The sequence below is a fragment of the Tympanuchus pallidicinctus genome, unplaced genomic scaffold (assembly GCF_026119805.1).
Source record: "Tympanuchus pallidicinctus isolate F22 unplaced genomic scaffold, pur_lepc_1.0 scaffold33, whole genome shotgun sequence".
NCBI lineage: Eukaryota > Metazoa > Chordata > Aves > Galliformes > Phasianidae > Tympanuchus > Tympanuchus pallidicinctus.
In genome coordinates this window covers 1,544,537-1,561,167 of record NW_026294751.1, presented here as the reverse complement: position 1 = coordinate 1,561,167, position 16,631 = coordinate 1,544,537, and the positions used below count along the sequence as shown (strand labels likewise).

Here is a 16,631-nt window from a genome sequence, read left to right as displayed (position 1 = left end):
AGTGCTGTATGGCCATGCTGCAGCCTGCCCACCTGCCAGGCCCACGCCTGGGTCCCGCAGCGGTGTCAGCACCCTGCAGGCTCTGCTCCCCTGCAGCACTCGAAGCTCTGCACACGCTGTGGATGCTCAGGCTGCGCCTCACCTGCACTGCCGGCACCCTGCAGAGCGCAGTGAAAGCTGAACTCAAAGCAGAGCTGTTCCTGCTGCAGCTGTCAGACTCTGAGCTCACAAACCCCGCGCTGGGAACGCAGTGAGCCTGCAGTGAGGAGCACGAGGTGGGATTTGCACACTGTGCTTCACCCCCAAACTTAAAGAATTGCCACCAACGCGTGGCATCATCAAACCGGGAGCTGCAGCGCCTCCCTGAGCAGCAGGGGCAGCTGACGAGGCCAGGCTGGATGTGGCTCTGCTGCTTGGTGACCCTGCCCACAGCAGGGGGTTGAAACCAGATGGTCTTTGAGGTCCTTTTCAAGCCAGGCCGTTCTGTGGTTCTATGAAGGAGAATGTGATGAAGGGAGAGGAGGTCTCTGCCCATCTGAACCCTCACTAACCACAGGCTGCAGCCCAGTGCCTCCTCAGCTTCTTCCCTGTCCCTCGGCTGTTGGACGTTTCCATTTCCTTCCCAGCTCAACCTTAAAGGCATTCTGTAGCTGCAGCCCCGCTCTTAACCTGCGACTCATCTTGGAAAGGCAGTAGGGATGAAGCTGTCCCCTATTTCTGAACTGCTTGGGTTTGCCTGAAGGTGAACAATCTCAGTGCTGAAATTCAACTCTGCTGCGAGAAAAGGAAATAAATTGAGGGGGAAGTGCAGATTTGCTGCAGATGAAGGTTATTTTAAGCGCTGACGTGGCCCCGCTTCATTTAGAGCCGTCATTTCATCCTCAGCCAAAAGCTTGCTTTGTCCTCACCGAAACAGTTGTGAGTTTTCTGAAGAAACAACAAACCCTCACCTGAAATAGAAAAGACGAAGAAGCGAGCAGCTCTTTCCTTTGCTCGTTTGGACGTGGCATAATTCCTCCAGGTAGATGGACTCTTCTGACACTGCATTTTCTCCAGACATCATGATAGCATTCCTGCAGCCACTCAAAAGTTCATCCACTCTGAACATCTCCTCTCTGATCAGCACAGCCTCAGGAAACTGAATTCAAATCCTCCTTTCGTGCAGGTGTGACCCATGGCTGCTTCTACTGCTTGCCACCTCCCAGCACATCACAAGTAAGATTGTTGTGTGCACAACACGCACGAGCTGCAATTCCAAGCTAAATAATGTCAGACATTTGCTTACAGGCACCACTACGGGTTGCTCACTGAACGCTGCAGTTATTGAACGGGAAGGAAAACCAACACTTGGCACAGGAATGCCCATTTCTTTTTTCTTTTTATTTTTCATTTTATTATGGGACACATGAACACAAAATATCCCTGCAGGCTAAAAAAAAAATAATAATAATAATACATTGCAAATTGTACACAACCAGCATCTCATCGCAACATGGGGCCGCTATCCCACCCAGAACAGCTTCAAAGGAGTACCTCGTATTGCTATAGACAAACACCCAGCCCAAAGTTAATAAAATACCAGTTTGAACATTACGAGTCTAACAATATAGAAACGAAAAGTACATCGTAGGTCAAAAGGAACAAATGCAAACATTTTACACTGAAGTTTCAGCCTCTAGACATAGAAATATGAAAACGCCAATAGCAAGGTATAAGAAAACCTGTAAGTGATATCACAAGATCTTTCCTCAAATGCACAAGGAAAAAACCTTGCAGTTGAAACAGTATTGATACAATGCCCTCCAAAGCCCGCCTTCTTAAAATGAAAGCAGAGCTTACTCCCTTGCTATTGAGCAAGAAAAATCCTACAGCACATCCACAAAGGTAGTTTGGGGGGAAGGTTCTGTTGAACGCCATCTGAACAAACGTGCCTTCACCAAGTGAAGAGCAAAGCTGTTGGTACAGGGCAAACAACTCTGACACTGCGCCTGGACAAGGGAAGCGCTGCAGGAAGCAACGTGCCTGATGTCAGCACCTCTGCATGCCCTCTGGATGCAGCTCACAGCAACGAGAGAGAAGCCAGGCTGTTGGAATGGTGCAGACAGGCAAACGAGCGACTGCCAGAGCTTGTTCAGAATTCAGCTGTTCACAAAGCAAGCAGAACTGGTTTGAACATGGGATTTCTGCCTCCCCCCCCCCCTTTTTTTTTTTTTTTTTTTTGTATTAAATATCAACCATCCCCTTCCCCAACTCTTTAAACTTTGCTACATTTAAAATCCTCCACACCACATAGCTAAACAGTGGCCAACAGGCTTTATTTATAAAAAGAACAAAAACGAAACAAAAACACCTTAAAACTACACCTACAGAATGCACATCTTCCCATTGATTGACACATGCATCACAACTCAGATCACCAAGCCCAACCTCCAGACTCAGCTTTCAGACCTGCATAGGACAGTATTGCCAAAACTTGGATCTCATCACCAAGCAGCAGTCCTGAACTTCAGCGCTCCCTGCTCCAAGTGACAGCACTGCACCCTTAGCAGAATCCTTTTGTCTTTTCCTTTTCTTTGCAGGGGTGTTTTAACACCAGGCTGAGTTTGGCTTCTCGCTGTGCTTCCCAAAGCCAGCTGAGATCTGACACAGCATCACAGAACGGTTGGGTTGGACGGGGCCTTCGTGCCCCCCAGCCCCCAGCCCTGCCACGGGCCGCTGCCCCCAGCTCAGGCTGCCCAGGGCCGCCATCCACAGCACCTCCAGGGATGGGAATCCCCAGCAACCTGCACTGCCTGAGCTCAAACGCCCCGTGCAGTCGCAGGCAAACAGAAGAGAGGCTCTCGCTTGGCTCCATGCGAACTGGGAGCGCTTGGCACCGGACAACAAACCGCCTGGTGATAAAACTCCATACATCTCACGCACCCTCGATGAAACCGGCCCCCTTCCTGCCTAGTGCACAAACCCAAACAGCCGTCTTTGATCCTAGAACTCAAAAAGGGCGCTCAGCTTCTTTCCAAGGTGCCAAAGTTCTCCACGTGTGTTGGGTCAGTCAGAGTTCATTCCAAAAAAGCGGTTTTTTTTGGTATTCTCCCTGAACGAGTACTGAGAAAGCAGCCATCTAGCTGGAGCAGCGGTCAGCCTCCCACCCACATGTCCTGATTTTATTACACAAGTGAGGTATTCTTTAAAAATAAAAGCAAAAAACAAACAAAAAAAAGCATCTTTTTCCAACCTAAACTCATTGACTACACGTGCCAGGAGCAGAGTTTGCTTCAGTCCCATCTGAACAGAAAAAAAGAACAAGTTTAAACTTAATTGAATGCGACATCCTATCTGAAAGAAGGTCAGAGAACCGTTTGAAGACTACGTTCAGTGTACTGTGGTACAACTGAAGAACAACCAGCATTTAGAAATGTAAACTTCCATTTATTTACAAGCTTAATGACCGAAGGAAACAGCATTTCCTATTGCTGATCTGAGGGGCCGGTTCCTCAGCTTTGGAACAGCAGACAACTTAGCAGCAAACCCCACGCAAGCATCAGAGAGCACAGTGCAATGGCTGGGCTTCTCACACTGTGATCCAAGGAGAGGCGCCAGCTCTACTCAGCTTAGGAGCACGCTGTTAATCTGTGCTCATTAACGCTAATTAACGCTGAAGAGGAACCTACTCTTCACGCTCTACCTTTACGGATCCCAAAGGCAAAACCAAGCCCCTCTTCTTCACGGCGCACTGCAGCTGAGCAAAGCCAAGCAGATTTTACAACCCTAATTTCTACAGGCTGGGACGGAAGCGGAATAACGAGCGTTAGGGTGATTAATCGTGCTGCTGAACGCAGTTGTGTGTGCAACCCAGAATCCCAGGGGAAGAAGTCTGAAATGCTGGTTCAAGTCCTCAGGTTGCCTGTCACACAACACGGCGCACTGCCCAGCTGGGCGAGCCTTTCCTACGCACAACACCCAGCTCCAAACCTACACGAAAAGCTGCGGACAGGACACCAACAGTGGATATAAAGCAGTTCAAAAGAACTCTTCAAGGAAAACAAAAGCATGGAAGTGCGTCTTTTCTCCTCAGTTTTTCAGAATCTGCCAAATTGTGTGCTCAGAAAACGACACGAGAACGTGGGGTCACTCATGCACAACCCTCAGCTAGAAAACTACACCGGTGGGGGGGGGGGGGGGGGGGGGGGGGCTTAGAAAACAAATATTTATTGCCAAAGTTCAACCTCCTACGAGAAAAAAGTGTTAAAATCACTTCGATTTATCAAACCACACAGCAGCATAAAGTGGGCACTTTTGTAAAAGTCTGCAAAATATCTAAAAGCTAATTTTTTTTTTTTGCTTTTTTTTTTTTTTTCTCTTTTTTTTTTTTCTCTTTTTTTTTTTTTAAATCCTTTTTTTTTTTTTTTCTTTTTTTAGAGGGGGAGAAAACGATGGTTCAGTGTTTGTTACGAGACCAGGGCAGTGTTACTGGTAGCCGTTACAATGAAATCCTGCTGACAGGCATCACCACATTCACAGAGCAGGAACCACCGGTCTGGACTGGCAGAATAGTGCAATTGCTTTGCAGCCCGAGTCTGCAGGTTAAAAAGGTCATTAGTAAAACCGACTAAAACTGCAAGACCTGTGAAAGTTACGTCTGTTAAAAGGCATTTACAGTAGTGAAGTCTAAAATCTCCATTAAAAAAATCTATGGCCCCACACAAGAGAACAATGACATCGAACTGGAGGAGTTTCGCCATACTACGCAGTCACTAAGCAGCGCCTGAGGACGGAGAATCACTCGTCACCATCAACTCATGGGGTGAGAAGGGAACCTAAAGACCATCGCTAGCAAAATATTCCATAGAAACCTTTCGTGCCAAGTCCTTTAAAAACGTCGGGGTGATCGGCCTTTTGCGCTTTGAGGTAAAAATTCAGTCCAATGCATCAGAAAAGACAGTCTATGAATTTCTATTACGTAAAAGAACGGAACGAATGGCTCAATTGTGTCGGTGCATCAGACATTGTTTGCAGTCCAGATTCAGTGCGACCGTTCAGAGCTGCTGGTAGTGGGCAGTCTGAAAGAAAGGGCCCTAGCGAGAGCAGTAGGCATTGACAACACGTCAGGACTGAACGAGTTGTTGGCTTTGCCTCATCTTCCCAAACGCTCTCAAGCAAAATACATGGTATGTTGAGTATCGTGGTGGATCTGCACTGCCTTTGCCAGAGCCTGAGGATCACGGCCATTACTCTGTCCTGACACGTGGCTGCCTTCAGCACTGTAAAAATGCAGACACATACAGAGAACCGTGAACAGCTGAGCCTGTGATCCAGGTCCACTGTCTGGCTACCGAGACGGCGAGGTGCAGCCCCTTACCTGTCGTGATCCTTGTCCACAAGATGGTACCTAGCCCTGAATGCCACCAGTCTGGCATAGTATGCAGGTGCTGGAATAGAGACTGATCGCGTACAGCGCACGTAGGTGTGACACAGCTGATAGGTCAGCAGCTGTAGCTCATCTGCAGTGAAACAGTTGTCATCCCACAGGACCTGGTAGTGCGAGGGCCGGCTGGTTCCCTGCGGAGAAGAGACAACAGTTCAGCCAGAGAGCATCAGCAAAATCACAGGAGGTATCTGAACGCTGCTCCTTCTAGCAGTACTTAAGTGCAAGCGCCAAGCAGGCACTCACCAAACTGCTGCAACTGTAAATGTGCCAAACTAGAAATGAAAGCCACATCAACTCATCGGGACAGCGGTCAGGATTCAGCCCCACAGCCTGAGCACGGCAGAGCTGCAGCATTACCTGAATTCCCGCGTGGCTGCAGAGGTAAAAGTCAAATTCAGAGGGATGCGTGATGGTGCTGTCCACAGTGGTGCCCGCTGGTACGTTGCCACTCTTACCCACCTAATGTGGAAAGTTCATTATTAGCCCGTAGGTTTTTTGGTTGGTTTTTTTTTCCTTCCTTTAGAAGTGATCCAAAAATACCTCCTCAGGTAGGCGCTACTCACAGCAGGCTGAGAATTTATAGCTGAAAGATGTGGGGAAATTTAGGTAACTTACATAGGAGGAATGAAAATGTTCTCTGTGGGTTCACTGTAAGGAACTTGGCCAAATCCAGTTGGTGCATGACCAGAGAAAAATGAAATTCTTGCCAGCACCATTAAAATTGCAGAGTGGAATAAAGTATTTTAGAATATGAAAAGATGCAGGCTTTCTGAAACAGGCTTCACGCCCTTGTTTGCAATCACACCCCACAGATGCATCTTCTTCTAGCAAACACAAGATGAAGACATTTCCAAAAAAGGTTCCTTAGTTGGCTCACGGATTTGTGACACAGGCAAACCTTACAGATGCATCTAAAACAGGACAGACAACTGACTGAGCAATGAGCTCGTGTTGGGAATCAAAAGGCTACAAAAATCAGGTTACAGCTCCAGAGATACTGAGTGTGCTCACTCCAAAAGGGGCTGGGAACAAACTGTCTGATGTAGAGCAGTAAAAAGCAGGAGGAACCAGCTATTTTGGTCTCACAGAAAAGCCTGCTCCAACACAGAACTGCTTCTGTTTGTACAAATCAGTTCACTGCCAGTGGGTGAGATGGATTCCACCCCATCAGCCAAACACCTACGTTCCCATTCACGTCCCCATCACCTCCTTACTGAAGAACCCAACAATACTTGCCCTTTCAGTTTTGTCAGCACAGAACAGCCTGGTGTGATGCCTTTTCTGCACAACAATGTAGGTTATTCCTGGTCTGTAGTCTTCTTCCAAACTAATACAGGCCTTTCGGATTGCTATAAGTTCTGGCCAAGCTACCTGGACACAGAAGATGTAACAATTAGTGCATGCGGTATTTTTCTTTCCAGATATAAATGCCACTTCACAAGGAGCACAATCAGCCAGGATAACTTTACCTTCTGTCTAGGCAGGAAAACAAAACGTAACTGCAAATCGCATCCCACACATGCAGCATCAAGGCCAACCCCTTCACAGCACCAAATCATCAGACAGTACCTGCTTCATCTGCCCTTCTGACACTCCTCCTCTGTAGTAAATGATTCTCGTCGGCTTGAAACGCGTGGACTTGTAGAACTGTATCAGCAGCTCCCGCACCATGTTTGTCAGGTCCTGGATCACCTCCTGGCTGTACAGCAGCTCCTGCGAGGTCTCCTGGCGGGAGGTCTGCACCCGCACCGTGGCGCAGTACCGGCTGGGATGGCCGTCCATGCTGCCCACCACAGCAGCTATGGAAGGCTTCTTTCCATCCCCAGCAGGAGGGTGAGTGACGTCTGCTCCCAGAAAGATCACCGGCTGCTGGAACACTGAGGGCCTGTTTGATACGATTGAGGTTTATTTAATAATAATGTAAAGAAAGGGGATGAGGAAGGAGAAAAAGACAACCGAGGAAGGCATATCCAAAACCATTCCAGGTCTTTAAAGATGAAGGTGTCTGCCTCAATCTATTCCAGACAAAACAGAAAGCGAAAGCAAAAGAAGAAGGATCAAAGGCAGACAAACTCACAAGCATTTACCACACCTCAACGTCTCATTCCTCTTCCAGTTTGGAAGGAAATACAGTACGGTCATGGAAGTGGTGAGAGAAAAAGGCAGACTGAGGACAGGAAAAGGCAAGAAAATGCCCTCTTCAGTCTGCAGGTATTTCTAATGAACTCATGATTTTGAAAGGCAGCAAAACAGACTGCCAGAATTTTGTTTGATAATTCAGACTTCAAGGAAAGCACTAAATCTCATCTTACCTTTGATGAGGTACGAGCACATTGTTGATTCCTCCGAGCTTTGCATTTATTTTCAGACACAGGTTGGACAGCGTTTGTGGTGAGGTTTTCACCACGTTCTTTACCTGAACGCACTGAGTGGCCATGCCAAGAAGAGTGTCACCAACCCGCTTTACTTCAGCTGTGACAGAAAACAGGACAATGGATCCAGTTACACGAAGCCATCAGTTCCACCATCTTCCTCTTGTTTTTCCCCAGGTGTCACACTGGGTCAAACCCCTAAGGGCTCCTGACAAAGTCTCAGCCTGCTCTTCAGGAATGCACGAGCACTTTGTACCTTTCCAAAGGGCGTGTGGTGAGAGGACAAGGGAAAACGGTTTCAGATTTAAAAAGGGGAGATTTAGGTTGGATATGAGGAAGGTTCTTCTATGCTGAGTGTGGGGAGGCACTGGAGCACGCTGCCCAGAGGTGTGGTGGATGCTCTGCCCCTGGGGACGTTCAGGGCCATGGTCTGAGCAACCTGACTGAACTATGGATGCTGCTGCTCACTGCAGGGGAGCTGGACCTTCAAAGGTCTCTTCCAACTCTAAACTACGATTCTACCCCACTGAGGACTGATAATCCTATCTCCAAAATACAATTAAAGCATTGTATATACAATACAAAAGGCATTGCCTGCTTTGTCTCCCTCCTACCAATGAATGCATGATGAGATGCCCGCTTGCCACGCAACTCCTTAACACTTCACAGCTTCCACATACCATACACGGGTGTCTTGCCGGGAAGAATCACCACGATCAGCTGCAGGCCAACATAAGTCAGTTTTAGATGTTTAAACATGGGCTCCACACTGTCTGCACCCTGGGCATATTTACAGAAACAGGGCTGGCCCTGGATCGGCATCCCTGCGTCCTTGGAGATCTTACGCAGCTGGTCTGTAAAACTCCTGTGAATAAAACACAAGTGGATGCAGCCTGGTCTTTTCACCACCTTCCACTTTCCTGTTAATTCTACTGATCACATTCTATCAATTATAAGTAGTTCAGATTTCGGAATAAAAGATCATCATCAGTTCTCTGTAAAAACAGCATTAGACAGAATCTGAATGCAGTCTCCACAACCTGAAATGTAACCTCAGTGGTAAGGGAATTGCTGCTCTCCTGGCCAGCCAATTCAGTTATGAACTTTGTTTAAGCCTCCTCCCAAGCAGCACACATTTAAGGCACTGCAGAACTATCATCTCCTCTTTTTACTGTTAGATGCATCATTAACTGACACTGCATATCATCTTTCAAAAATATGAGGAAAATAAACCCTGAAACAGGTATCCTGAATAAAGAGGAAAATACTTACTTTAGTAAATCTTCCCTGCATTGTTTTTGAGGAGCAAAACAGGCAACAGCCCAAACTTTAATCTCAATGCCAGCATAGAACTGTTTCCCTCTCATGTCCCACACACCTTGGTTTGGTGTGGCCACAGTCTTGTTCTAGGTAAAAACCAAAGGCAAATTAAAAATAAAATGCTGCCTGGTTTTGTCTACAGCCAACCAGAGTTCACACAAAAGCAATCCTTGTGAGAAGATAACATGGAACCTTTAATGAATTTCAGCACCCTCAGAACAAGGTATTTCACAAGACCTGGAAGACTCACCCTGCCTCCATATTGCAGCATTGGCGCTGGCAAAACTCTGCCTGTCAACTCAGTCATTTCATTATGGACAACAATACCAAACTCCTTCAGATATGGATCAGGTCCACCAACCATACTGTTACTTTTCACCTGGTGACAAGAGAAGTATCTGTGTAACTGCACCTAGCGTTTCAGCTGGCTCTGTCTTCTTTGCAACAGCTTTTCTGTTTAAAAGGATTTAGTTTACAGAAGTCAGATTTTTTGATCTTCTGCAATTCTTGGCTCATCTGGTTATCATTACATATGCACCAGTGCTTCTCAAAGTCACGCTCACAGACGCAGGCTGTCAGCTCAAAGCTGCACTTACGAGTCTGCTGATTTCTTCCTGCCGGTCCGGCGCCGATCTCGCAGTCGCTTTTATCATGGTTGATGTCTGATTGTCTGTGAGCTTCTTGATGCACCTCTGGCCTGCCACGATGTTACACACCTGCACAGGAACAGTGAACAGTGGCACCACAGCATTTAACAAAGGACAACACAATGCAAGAGCAAGTCAGGTCCTCACCTCAAGCGGTAGGTACGTGTGTTTCTGCTCCTGTCCTACTTGCAGACAGGGAAGATGAGGATATTTTAGCTGCAGACTGTACTTCTGCTTAAAATACTGAGCTACTGTACACTCCATAGCCTGCCCGTTTTCCAACTGCAGGGGAAACCTATGAAGGATATTTGCTCTGGTTAGTTTGTTGTTGTTGTTTTAGATCTTGAAAGGGGAAAAGAAGAGCGGAAAGTTAATCCAGAGTAGAAATGCTTAAAACAATTATGTACTTAGCTCCTGGATTTCTCCTTAATGATAGCATTTCAATCCATCAGAGCTATTTATAAAGTTATAGTCTTTGATAACTCTTCTATTCTCTTGTTCTGATGGAAATAAAGCAGGTGCCTAAATCCACATTACTTCTCTGCCCTGTTAAGGCTGAACACAATTTCAAATCCACACAGCTCTTTCCCCTTCAGAATCAACTTTTCTTGTACAAATAACAAATCAAAACGATCCCAGATCTTAAAACTCATCACAAGGTGCTGGCATACGTACGTCTGATGACTGGCTGGTCGACGAGTAACATTGCAAACTCGGTATTTTCTCTTCATCTGGCCACAGTGAGTAACCTCTACTTTCAGACCTGGAAACCCAAAATAAAAATCACCTAAATAGAATCAGACATGGGAATCACCTTTGGGAAAGATGAGAGCAAACAGGAAAGGTCACCTTCCCAAGTGCCTCGTAAATTCTCACTACAACAACAATAAATTGACAGCATTTCGATGCAGTGGCTTTAGAACAAGCCTTTACCTCTGATTTCTTTGGTAAACTTGACACGCTGGGAGTCTGTCAGAGGCTTGGTTTGTTCATTGATGTTCTGAATGTCCAAGACCTCACACATGAACTCAATGATAGGCTGAGCACGATAGAAAGCAGTTGCTGATACTACAATAAAAGAAGAGGATATTTAATTCAGAAGCAGCACAAACTCCATTACATTAATGAGACTCAACTGCCTACATACCATCAATGTTGAGCATCATGTTCCACATGGCAGGTCTGACAGACTGGTGGAAACCAAACCACACCTCCCTGCCACCCCCCAGAGGGTGGTAATAGCCTTCAGGGGGGGAGAAGAAGGAGCGACCCACAGGAGTATACCTGAAAAAGGGAATAATTCATTTGAGCATCCCTTTCCAACAGACTTTCCTCAAGTTGGGTGTTTGAAACACGCTTCTGTGGCACACCAGAACTTTAGAGCTAACTCGTGGCAAGCATATAAAAGCCGAGCAGAGCCGGTGGAAATCCTATAGCAAATTCCAGTTGGAAACACGACCAGCAGATACAAGTCTTGAGTTCAGATCAAATATCCCTATGCTAGTGCAGATTTGTAATGCAGGTGTTGAATTACACAACAGCTTCCCTCAACCCTTCTGCAGTACGAAGGGGTAACAGCAGAACAGCAGCTAACAGAAACGTAAGACAGAGACAAGACTGACCAGTTCTGCAGACACCTCAAGTACCCACCTCATGGAGGGAAGGTGCCGGGTGATTACATCCAGTGCCTGCACAGAATCTTCAGGAACTTCGTTCAAATGCCCTGCCAGAGCTTCCAACAGCATCTGAAGGCTGACGACTGACACCCACTGAATGGACACTTTAAAAGTCTGGTCCTTCCCCTCTCCTGGAAGCGTCACCTCCATATCCACCTTCCAGATAAAGCCAAGCAGAAGCTTTTGTTAAGGACTGCAGCAGACTTCCATAACATTATGTTACACTGCTAAGCAACGTTATAACAACACCACCACCACCCACTGCCAATAAAAACACTTCCAATGGCACCCTGGCAGTTTCCTGCACGAGGTTTGAGCTGCTCACAGTAACACTCACTCTGTCCCTGCCGATGGGTAATGGGTGTGCAGTGTACATGTTCCTCTTCCCATCGTATCCAGGCTGCCGGTCACCAAATATCTGCATCTTGAAGTGCCTCACCATAGTATCCACCACCTCCCTGCAGAGGGATGTAGCAAGTTAGGTCGGAGAACAGGAAAATCAGCAATGGTCTGATGTGGTTTCAAATGCCTTTTCTATGTTTTCTTAATGGATCAAGGTAGGAGAAGTTACAATGCACCAAAACACACTGTTAGTCTCTGCTGCTGACTGTTGTAAGTCACCTCCAGGTTCAGACCCTGAAGTGTCAATATAAATATGCAAGGCACTTGTCCAAACTCTCTGATGTCAGAAGAGATGCACTCAGTACAGGCAGCGCCATCTGAAGAACTGTTCACCAACAGGTACAAGCATCTGCCCTGGGGTGAGCTGGGGTGCTCTTCATTGGGGCTCTACTGACAGGCACCGACACCTAAAACACTCCCATCAATGTACGAGCAGAACTCCCTCACCTCAGCTGCTAACAGACATCTTTGTATAACAGATGACACAACTGTGTCACGACCATGAAGCAGATCCTACCTGTTCACTCTTCGGGGTCGTTTTTCTGGTTTGATATCCACGTCATAGTGATAAACGTCGATCTTAGGGATCTGCACCTGGAAATGGTTGGCCAGGAGGCGGATGGGCTTCCCAACAGTTCCCAAGCCTGGGCGACGGGGGGGCTGGAAAAGGCTTGTTGGGGGCCCTGCAAAGTCAAACAAATACAGAAGAGAGCTGTCACTCAGTGCAGCATCTTTTCAGGTGTATTCAGCTGGAACGTCCTTCTGGCATGGTGAAAAGGAACCTTACAGGGCTCCCCACGCCTGCAGACGGAGCATTGCAAGCAGCCCACGGCCTCCCAGCAGCTCTCAACTTCCAAGTGGAAAACGTGCTCCCTAAAGCATGTGTGTGTAGGTTAATGCCACAATTCACTCTCTGAATTGTAGTGACATTTATCCAAAACTGTGGTTTATGAACTCGACAGTCCCCAGATGGAACCTACACATTTACATATTATCTATTCTTACATAAGGAAAGATAACTGTACTACTAACATCATTTCTAGAACCAGCCAAAAGCCGCACCTTTTCATTATGGGCTTAAACTTCAGATGAAATACATTCCCAATTTCTACCTGAAAGTTGCTGTAATCTAGAAATGAGTAAGATAGATCTTTTACTCTAATCCAAACTTAAGACATATCTCCACGTTGGATCCAGGCTAAAAAACCAGTTGGGTTGTTTCCCTCACATCATGAACACATCGCTTCTATTAACAATGAAACACTTCTCCCCTGGAGCAGAATTCCACCCGATTTCAAGTTCTAACACAATGAAAGGAATGAGGTATGGCTTAGGCTTTCTTCTGAAGAGCAATGGAGCAAGCATACAGACAGGTACAGACTCCTAACACGTGTGGAGAAGGTAATTTATTTGGGCAAAGGTAATGGCTGCAGAAGGAGCTCAAAGGAAGAAATCAGGAGAGGCTTAAAAAGGCACTCCCTGCAAGCTGGTCACTGGGTAAGGCTTCAGGTAAATTCCTCGAAGTGCTGAGATCTGAGATACCATATTAACAAGATTAAACACTTTCTGTTGTTGTTCAATCTATCACAACCCACACTGCATTTAAAGCAGAGTTGATCTTTTCATGGCTTTTGTCTGTATCTGCCAGCACGCAGTGTGATCAGTGTTTCTTCCCTCTGTTCTTGAGCAGCAAAGCAGAGTAAAAGAGCAGCAATGAAGTAACAATAAAACTAAGGGCAAGTTCAGTATCAAAAGTGTCAACCTGCCAGTATCCATTTAAATCAAGGGCTCAGAGCTTATACCAGAAGAGAAGAGAAGCAGATAAGCCGTAGGAGGATGAAGCTCATATTTGGGTACACCTCAGTGTGCAACAATAAGCTTAACACAATCCTGAACTAAAGCTAAGACCAAATGAAAGGAGCCTTCTGCACTCGGGTTTATAAGCCAAGCGATGGCCATCACACTGAAATTCCACCCGAGGGCACCGACCTCAGAACGGCTGGAAGCAGAATGGCTCAGAGCAGCTGGAGCCCACTGACACATCCGTGCCAAAGCTGCTGCAGCACTGTGGCTGTTTGGGTGCAGACGTCCCACACGATGCATTGCTGGCTCTGCACCTGCATAAGTAATTGCCACCAGGCCAGGAGCACAGCTGAACTGCTCGTAGGGAGCAGTCGGCACCTCAAAAAGCTACAGCTATCTCGACAAGTGTGAATCATCAAGGGCAATCAAAGTTTGCAGTGCTTATTTGGATACGGGAGAGATGATCCATTAATCCTGCGCTAATTAGCCTGAAGTAAGTGCAAGCACTGACCTCCCACAAGAGATTAAATGACAACTATATTTACCCATTTTCCTGCCTCGTATTGACAAGTTCTGTGGGCAGACATGGCTGTCAGGAGGTCAGCACTGACGAAAGGAAGTGCAACCTTCTCCTTTCTAGAGTTACTTCTCAAAGGATTCTGGAGAATAAGTTAAAAGCCTCCTTGCAGACCACCCTGATTTTATTGGGATTTCTGCCCCATCAGCCTGATGAGGTTCATATGCACTATTTCTCTTCATTTCTTCCACTGTGTGACATTTACAGGCTCTGACACCTCAAGATGTTACTTCAGACAGGAAGTACACTCTACAGAGCCAAAAGAGGATCCTGCAGTGCAGGCAGCTGGTGTGGACACACTGCATGGTGCAGCTGCAGAGCAGACTGTCAGAAACCTCTGCTATCTTAACAGCAGAGTTCAGAGCGGCAGGGCTCTGCTTTGCAGGGGGTTGGACTCCATGGTCTCTGGAGGTCCTTCCTAACCCTACAATTATCACAGAATGGCCTGGGTTGCACAGGAGCTCAATGCTCATCCAGTTCCAACCCCCTGCTGTGTGCAGGTCTCCAACCAGCAGACCAGGCTGCCCAGAGCCACATCCAGCCTGGCCTTGAATGCCTGCAGGGATGGAGCATCCACAGCCTCCTTGGGCAACCTGTTCCAGTGCTTCACCACCCTCTGGGTGAAAAACTTCCTCCAATCCAATCTAAACCTCCTCTGTCTCAGTTTAAAGCCATTCCCCCTTGTCCTGTCACCATCCACCCTTACAAACAGCCGTTCCCCTCCTGTTTATCTGCTCCCTTCAAGTACTGGATGGCAACCACGAGGTCTCCCCGGAGCCTTCTCAGCTCTACGCTAAACAAGCCCAGTTCCCTCGGTGTCAATAAACGTTTCATATTTCAACGAAATTAACAATTACCCCAATAACTGCACCAAGATAAGTCACACTTCAGTAAAGAAACACAAGTGGGAAAACACCCCATGCAGAACAGCACCAGCGTTCAGCCAAAGGCTGCGGACCGACACAACACCCGGCACGGCCCACCTCAGCCTCACAGCCGCCCACCCCCAAGGACGCGCCGCGCCCCACTGACAGCTCAGCCCCGCAAACTTCCCGCGGACTTGGCGGCCCGTTCCACGCCGATCCTTTCCGTTCGCAGCGCTCCCTGCGCTCCCCGCGGCCCAGCGGCCTGCAGCGGCTCCCGGGCCCGGCCGCGCCGGCGCAGCCACCGTCCGAGCGGCACCGTGCCGCGGCCTCCGCTTCCTTCTCCTCGTCCCCGCGCTCGCACGGCCCCGCCGGGCCTCGTCCAACCCCCGCCCCGCCCGCGTCTCTCACCGGGTCCCAGTGCTTCCATGGCGGCGGCAGCGGCGGCGGCCTCGCTGCGGTCTCCCCCGGCCCCGCCGGCCGCCCCGGGCCCCGCCGCCGCCGCCGCCGCCGCCGCGTAACGCTTGATCTCGGGAATATTGGCTCCGGGGCGGGGACCCGACACGGAAACCGGGGGAGCGGCGGCGGTGGGGGGAGCGGCGGCGGCCGGGGGGGGGTTGCGGCGGGGCGCGCTGCCGGAGCTCCGCTTCCCCGAGCGGCGGCGCAAACGATCCCCACGATCCCCCCGCTGCGCCGCCGAGCCCGAGCGCGCCCCCGCCGCCGCCGCCAGCACGCGCCGCCTCCCGCCGTGCGCGCCCCCCGCCGCCGGCCCAGCAGCAGGAGGAGGAGGAGGAAGAAGCGCCCCCTCCACGCCGCTCGGCGCCGCCGGCTCGCGCACGCGCAACGCCCCCTGCCGGCGGGGGCGCGCACGTCGCTACGCACTCTTCGAGCGCCGGCGCGGCCTTCAACAGGTGAGCGCGCGGCCCCGCTCCGCCCCGCCCCTCTCACGGCGCCGCCTCACAGCGCGGCTCCGCTCCCGTTCGCCGCACAGCTTCCCCTCCCGCTCCTTTTTTTTTTTTTTTTTTTTTTTTTAATTTTCTTAATTCCCCTCCTCAGAACGCCGCCTTCATTCACGATTAGGGGACGGGGACCCAAAGGCCGGTTCTGTTCGGGGGCAGCCGTAAGGTAACAGAGATGCCGGGCCGCCCCGCAGCCTCTCTGCAGATCGCGTTTGCTTTTCTCGCTCCCTCCGTTCTAAGGTGCGTTGGGGATACGGGAACCACCACAAAGATCCGTATCTCCCACAGATCCGTGACCAAACGCCTCTGAAGTTTTGTTTTGTTTTTCCTTTCCTTCCCCCTCAGGACAGGCAGCACTTGACTGTTATTTGACTTCAACGAAAAAAAAAAAAATACAAATCATTTTATGTTCTACAACGTACAGACCCGTCATACCTATTTGTGAGCCGGATCACACACCGCGCGGGTTCGGGTTACGGTGTGGCTACGACCTCCGCAGGCCCAGCACCGGGGCTCCCACACGCGCCCCACGGCTGAGGACAGCCGAAGGACCTCACGCAGCTCCGCACACCGGGCGCCTCGCTCCG

The 16,631-nt window shown here is 48.9% G+C and overlaps 1 protein-coding gene across 2 annotated transcripts; it reads right to left on the bottom strand.

Moving 5' to 3' along the window:
• Window positions 1–1,359: 1,359 nt before the first annotated feature.
• Window positions 1,360–16,601, bottom strand: AGO4 (argonaute RISC component 4). 2 transcript variants are annotated; one of them, XM_052698644.1, is made up of 18 exons: window positions 16,480–16,601; window positions 12,360–12,525; window positions 11,778–11,898; window positions 11,415–11,596; window positions 10,912–11,048; window positions 10,698–10,832; window positions 10,440–10,527; window positions 9,912–10,059; window positions 9,714–9,833; window positions 9,368–9,496; window positions 9,070–9,203; window positions 8,478–8,662; window positions 7,738–7,897; window positions 6,995–7,310; window positions 6,662–6,796; window positions 5,783–5,884; window positions 5,357–5,556; window positions 1,360–5,258 (listed from the first exon to the last, which is right to left on the bottom strand). In XM_052698644.1, the coding sequence occupies exons 3-18, from the start codon at window positions 11,880–11,882 to the stop codon at window positions 5,150–5,152; spliced, it is 2,385 nt and encodes a 794-aa protein (XP_052554604.1). In that variant the 5' UTR covers window positions 11,883–11,898; window positions 12,360–12,525; window positions 16,480–16,601; the 3' UTR covers window positions 1,360–5,149. The 2 variants fall into 2 exon arrangements, with proteins under 2 accessions (XP_052554604.1, XP_052554603.1); XM_052698643.1 differs by lacking the exon at window positions 16,480–16,601 and adding an exon at window positions 15,497–15,602.
• Window positions 16,602–16,631: the final 30 nt, after the last annotated feature.

Excerpts from the sequence above, each read along its gene's own strand:
- AGO4 (XM_052698643.1), bottom strand. Across the intron at positions 11,049-11,414 it reads CGGCACCTTCCCTCCATGAG|GTATACTCCTGTGGGTCGCT; the intron begins GTGGGTACTTGA and ends TCCCTTTTTCAG. Across the intron at positions 7,898-8,477 it reads CGGCAAGACACCCGTGTATG|CTGAAGTAAAGCGGGTTGGT; the intron begins GTATGTGGAAGC and ends TTTCTGTCACAG.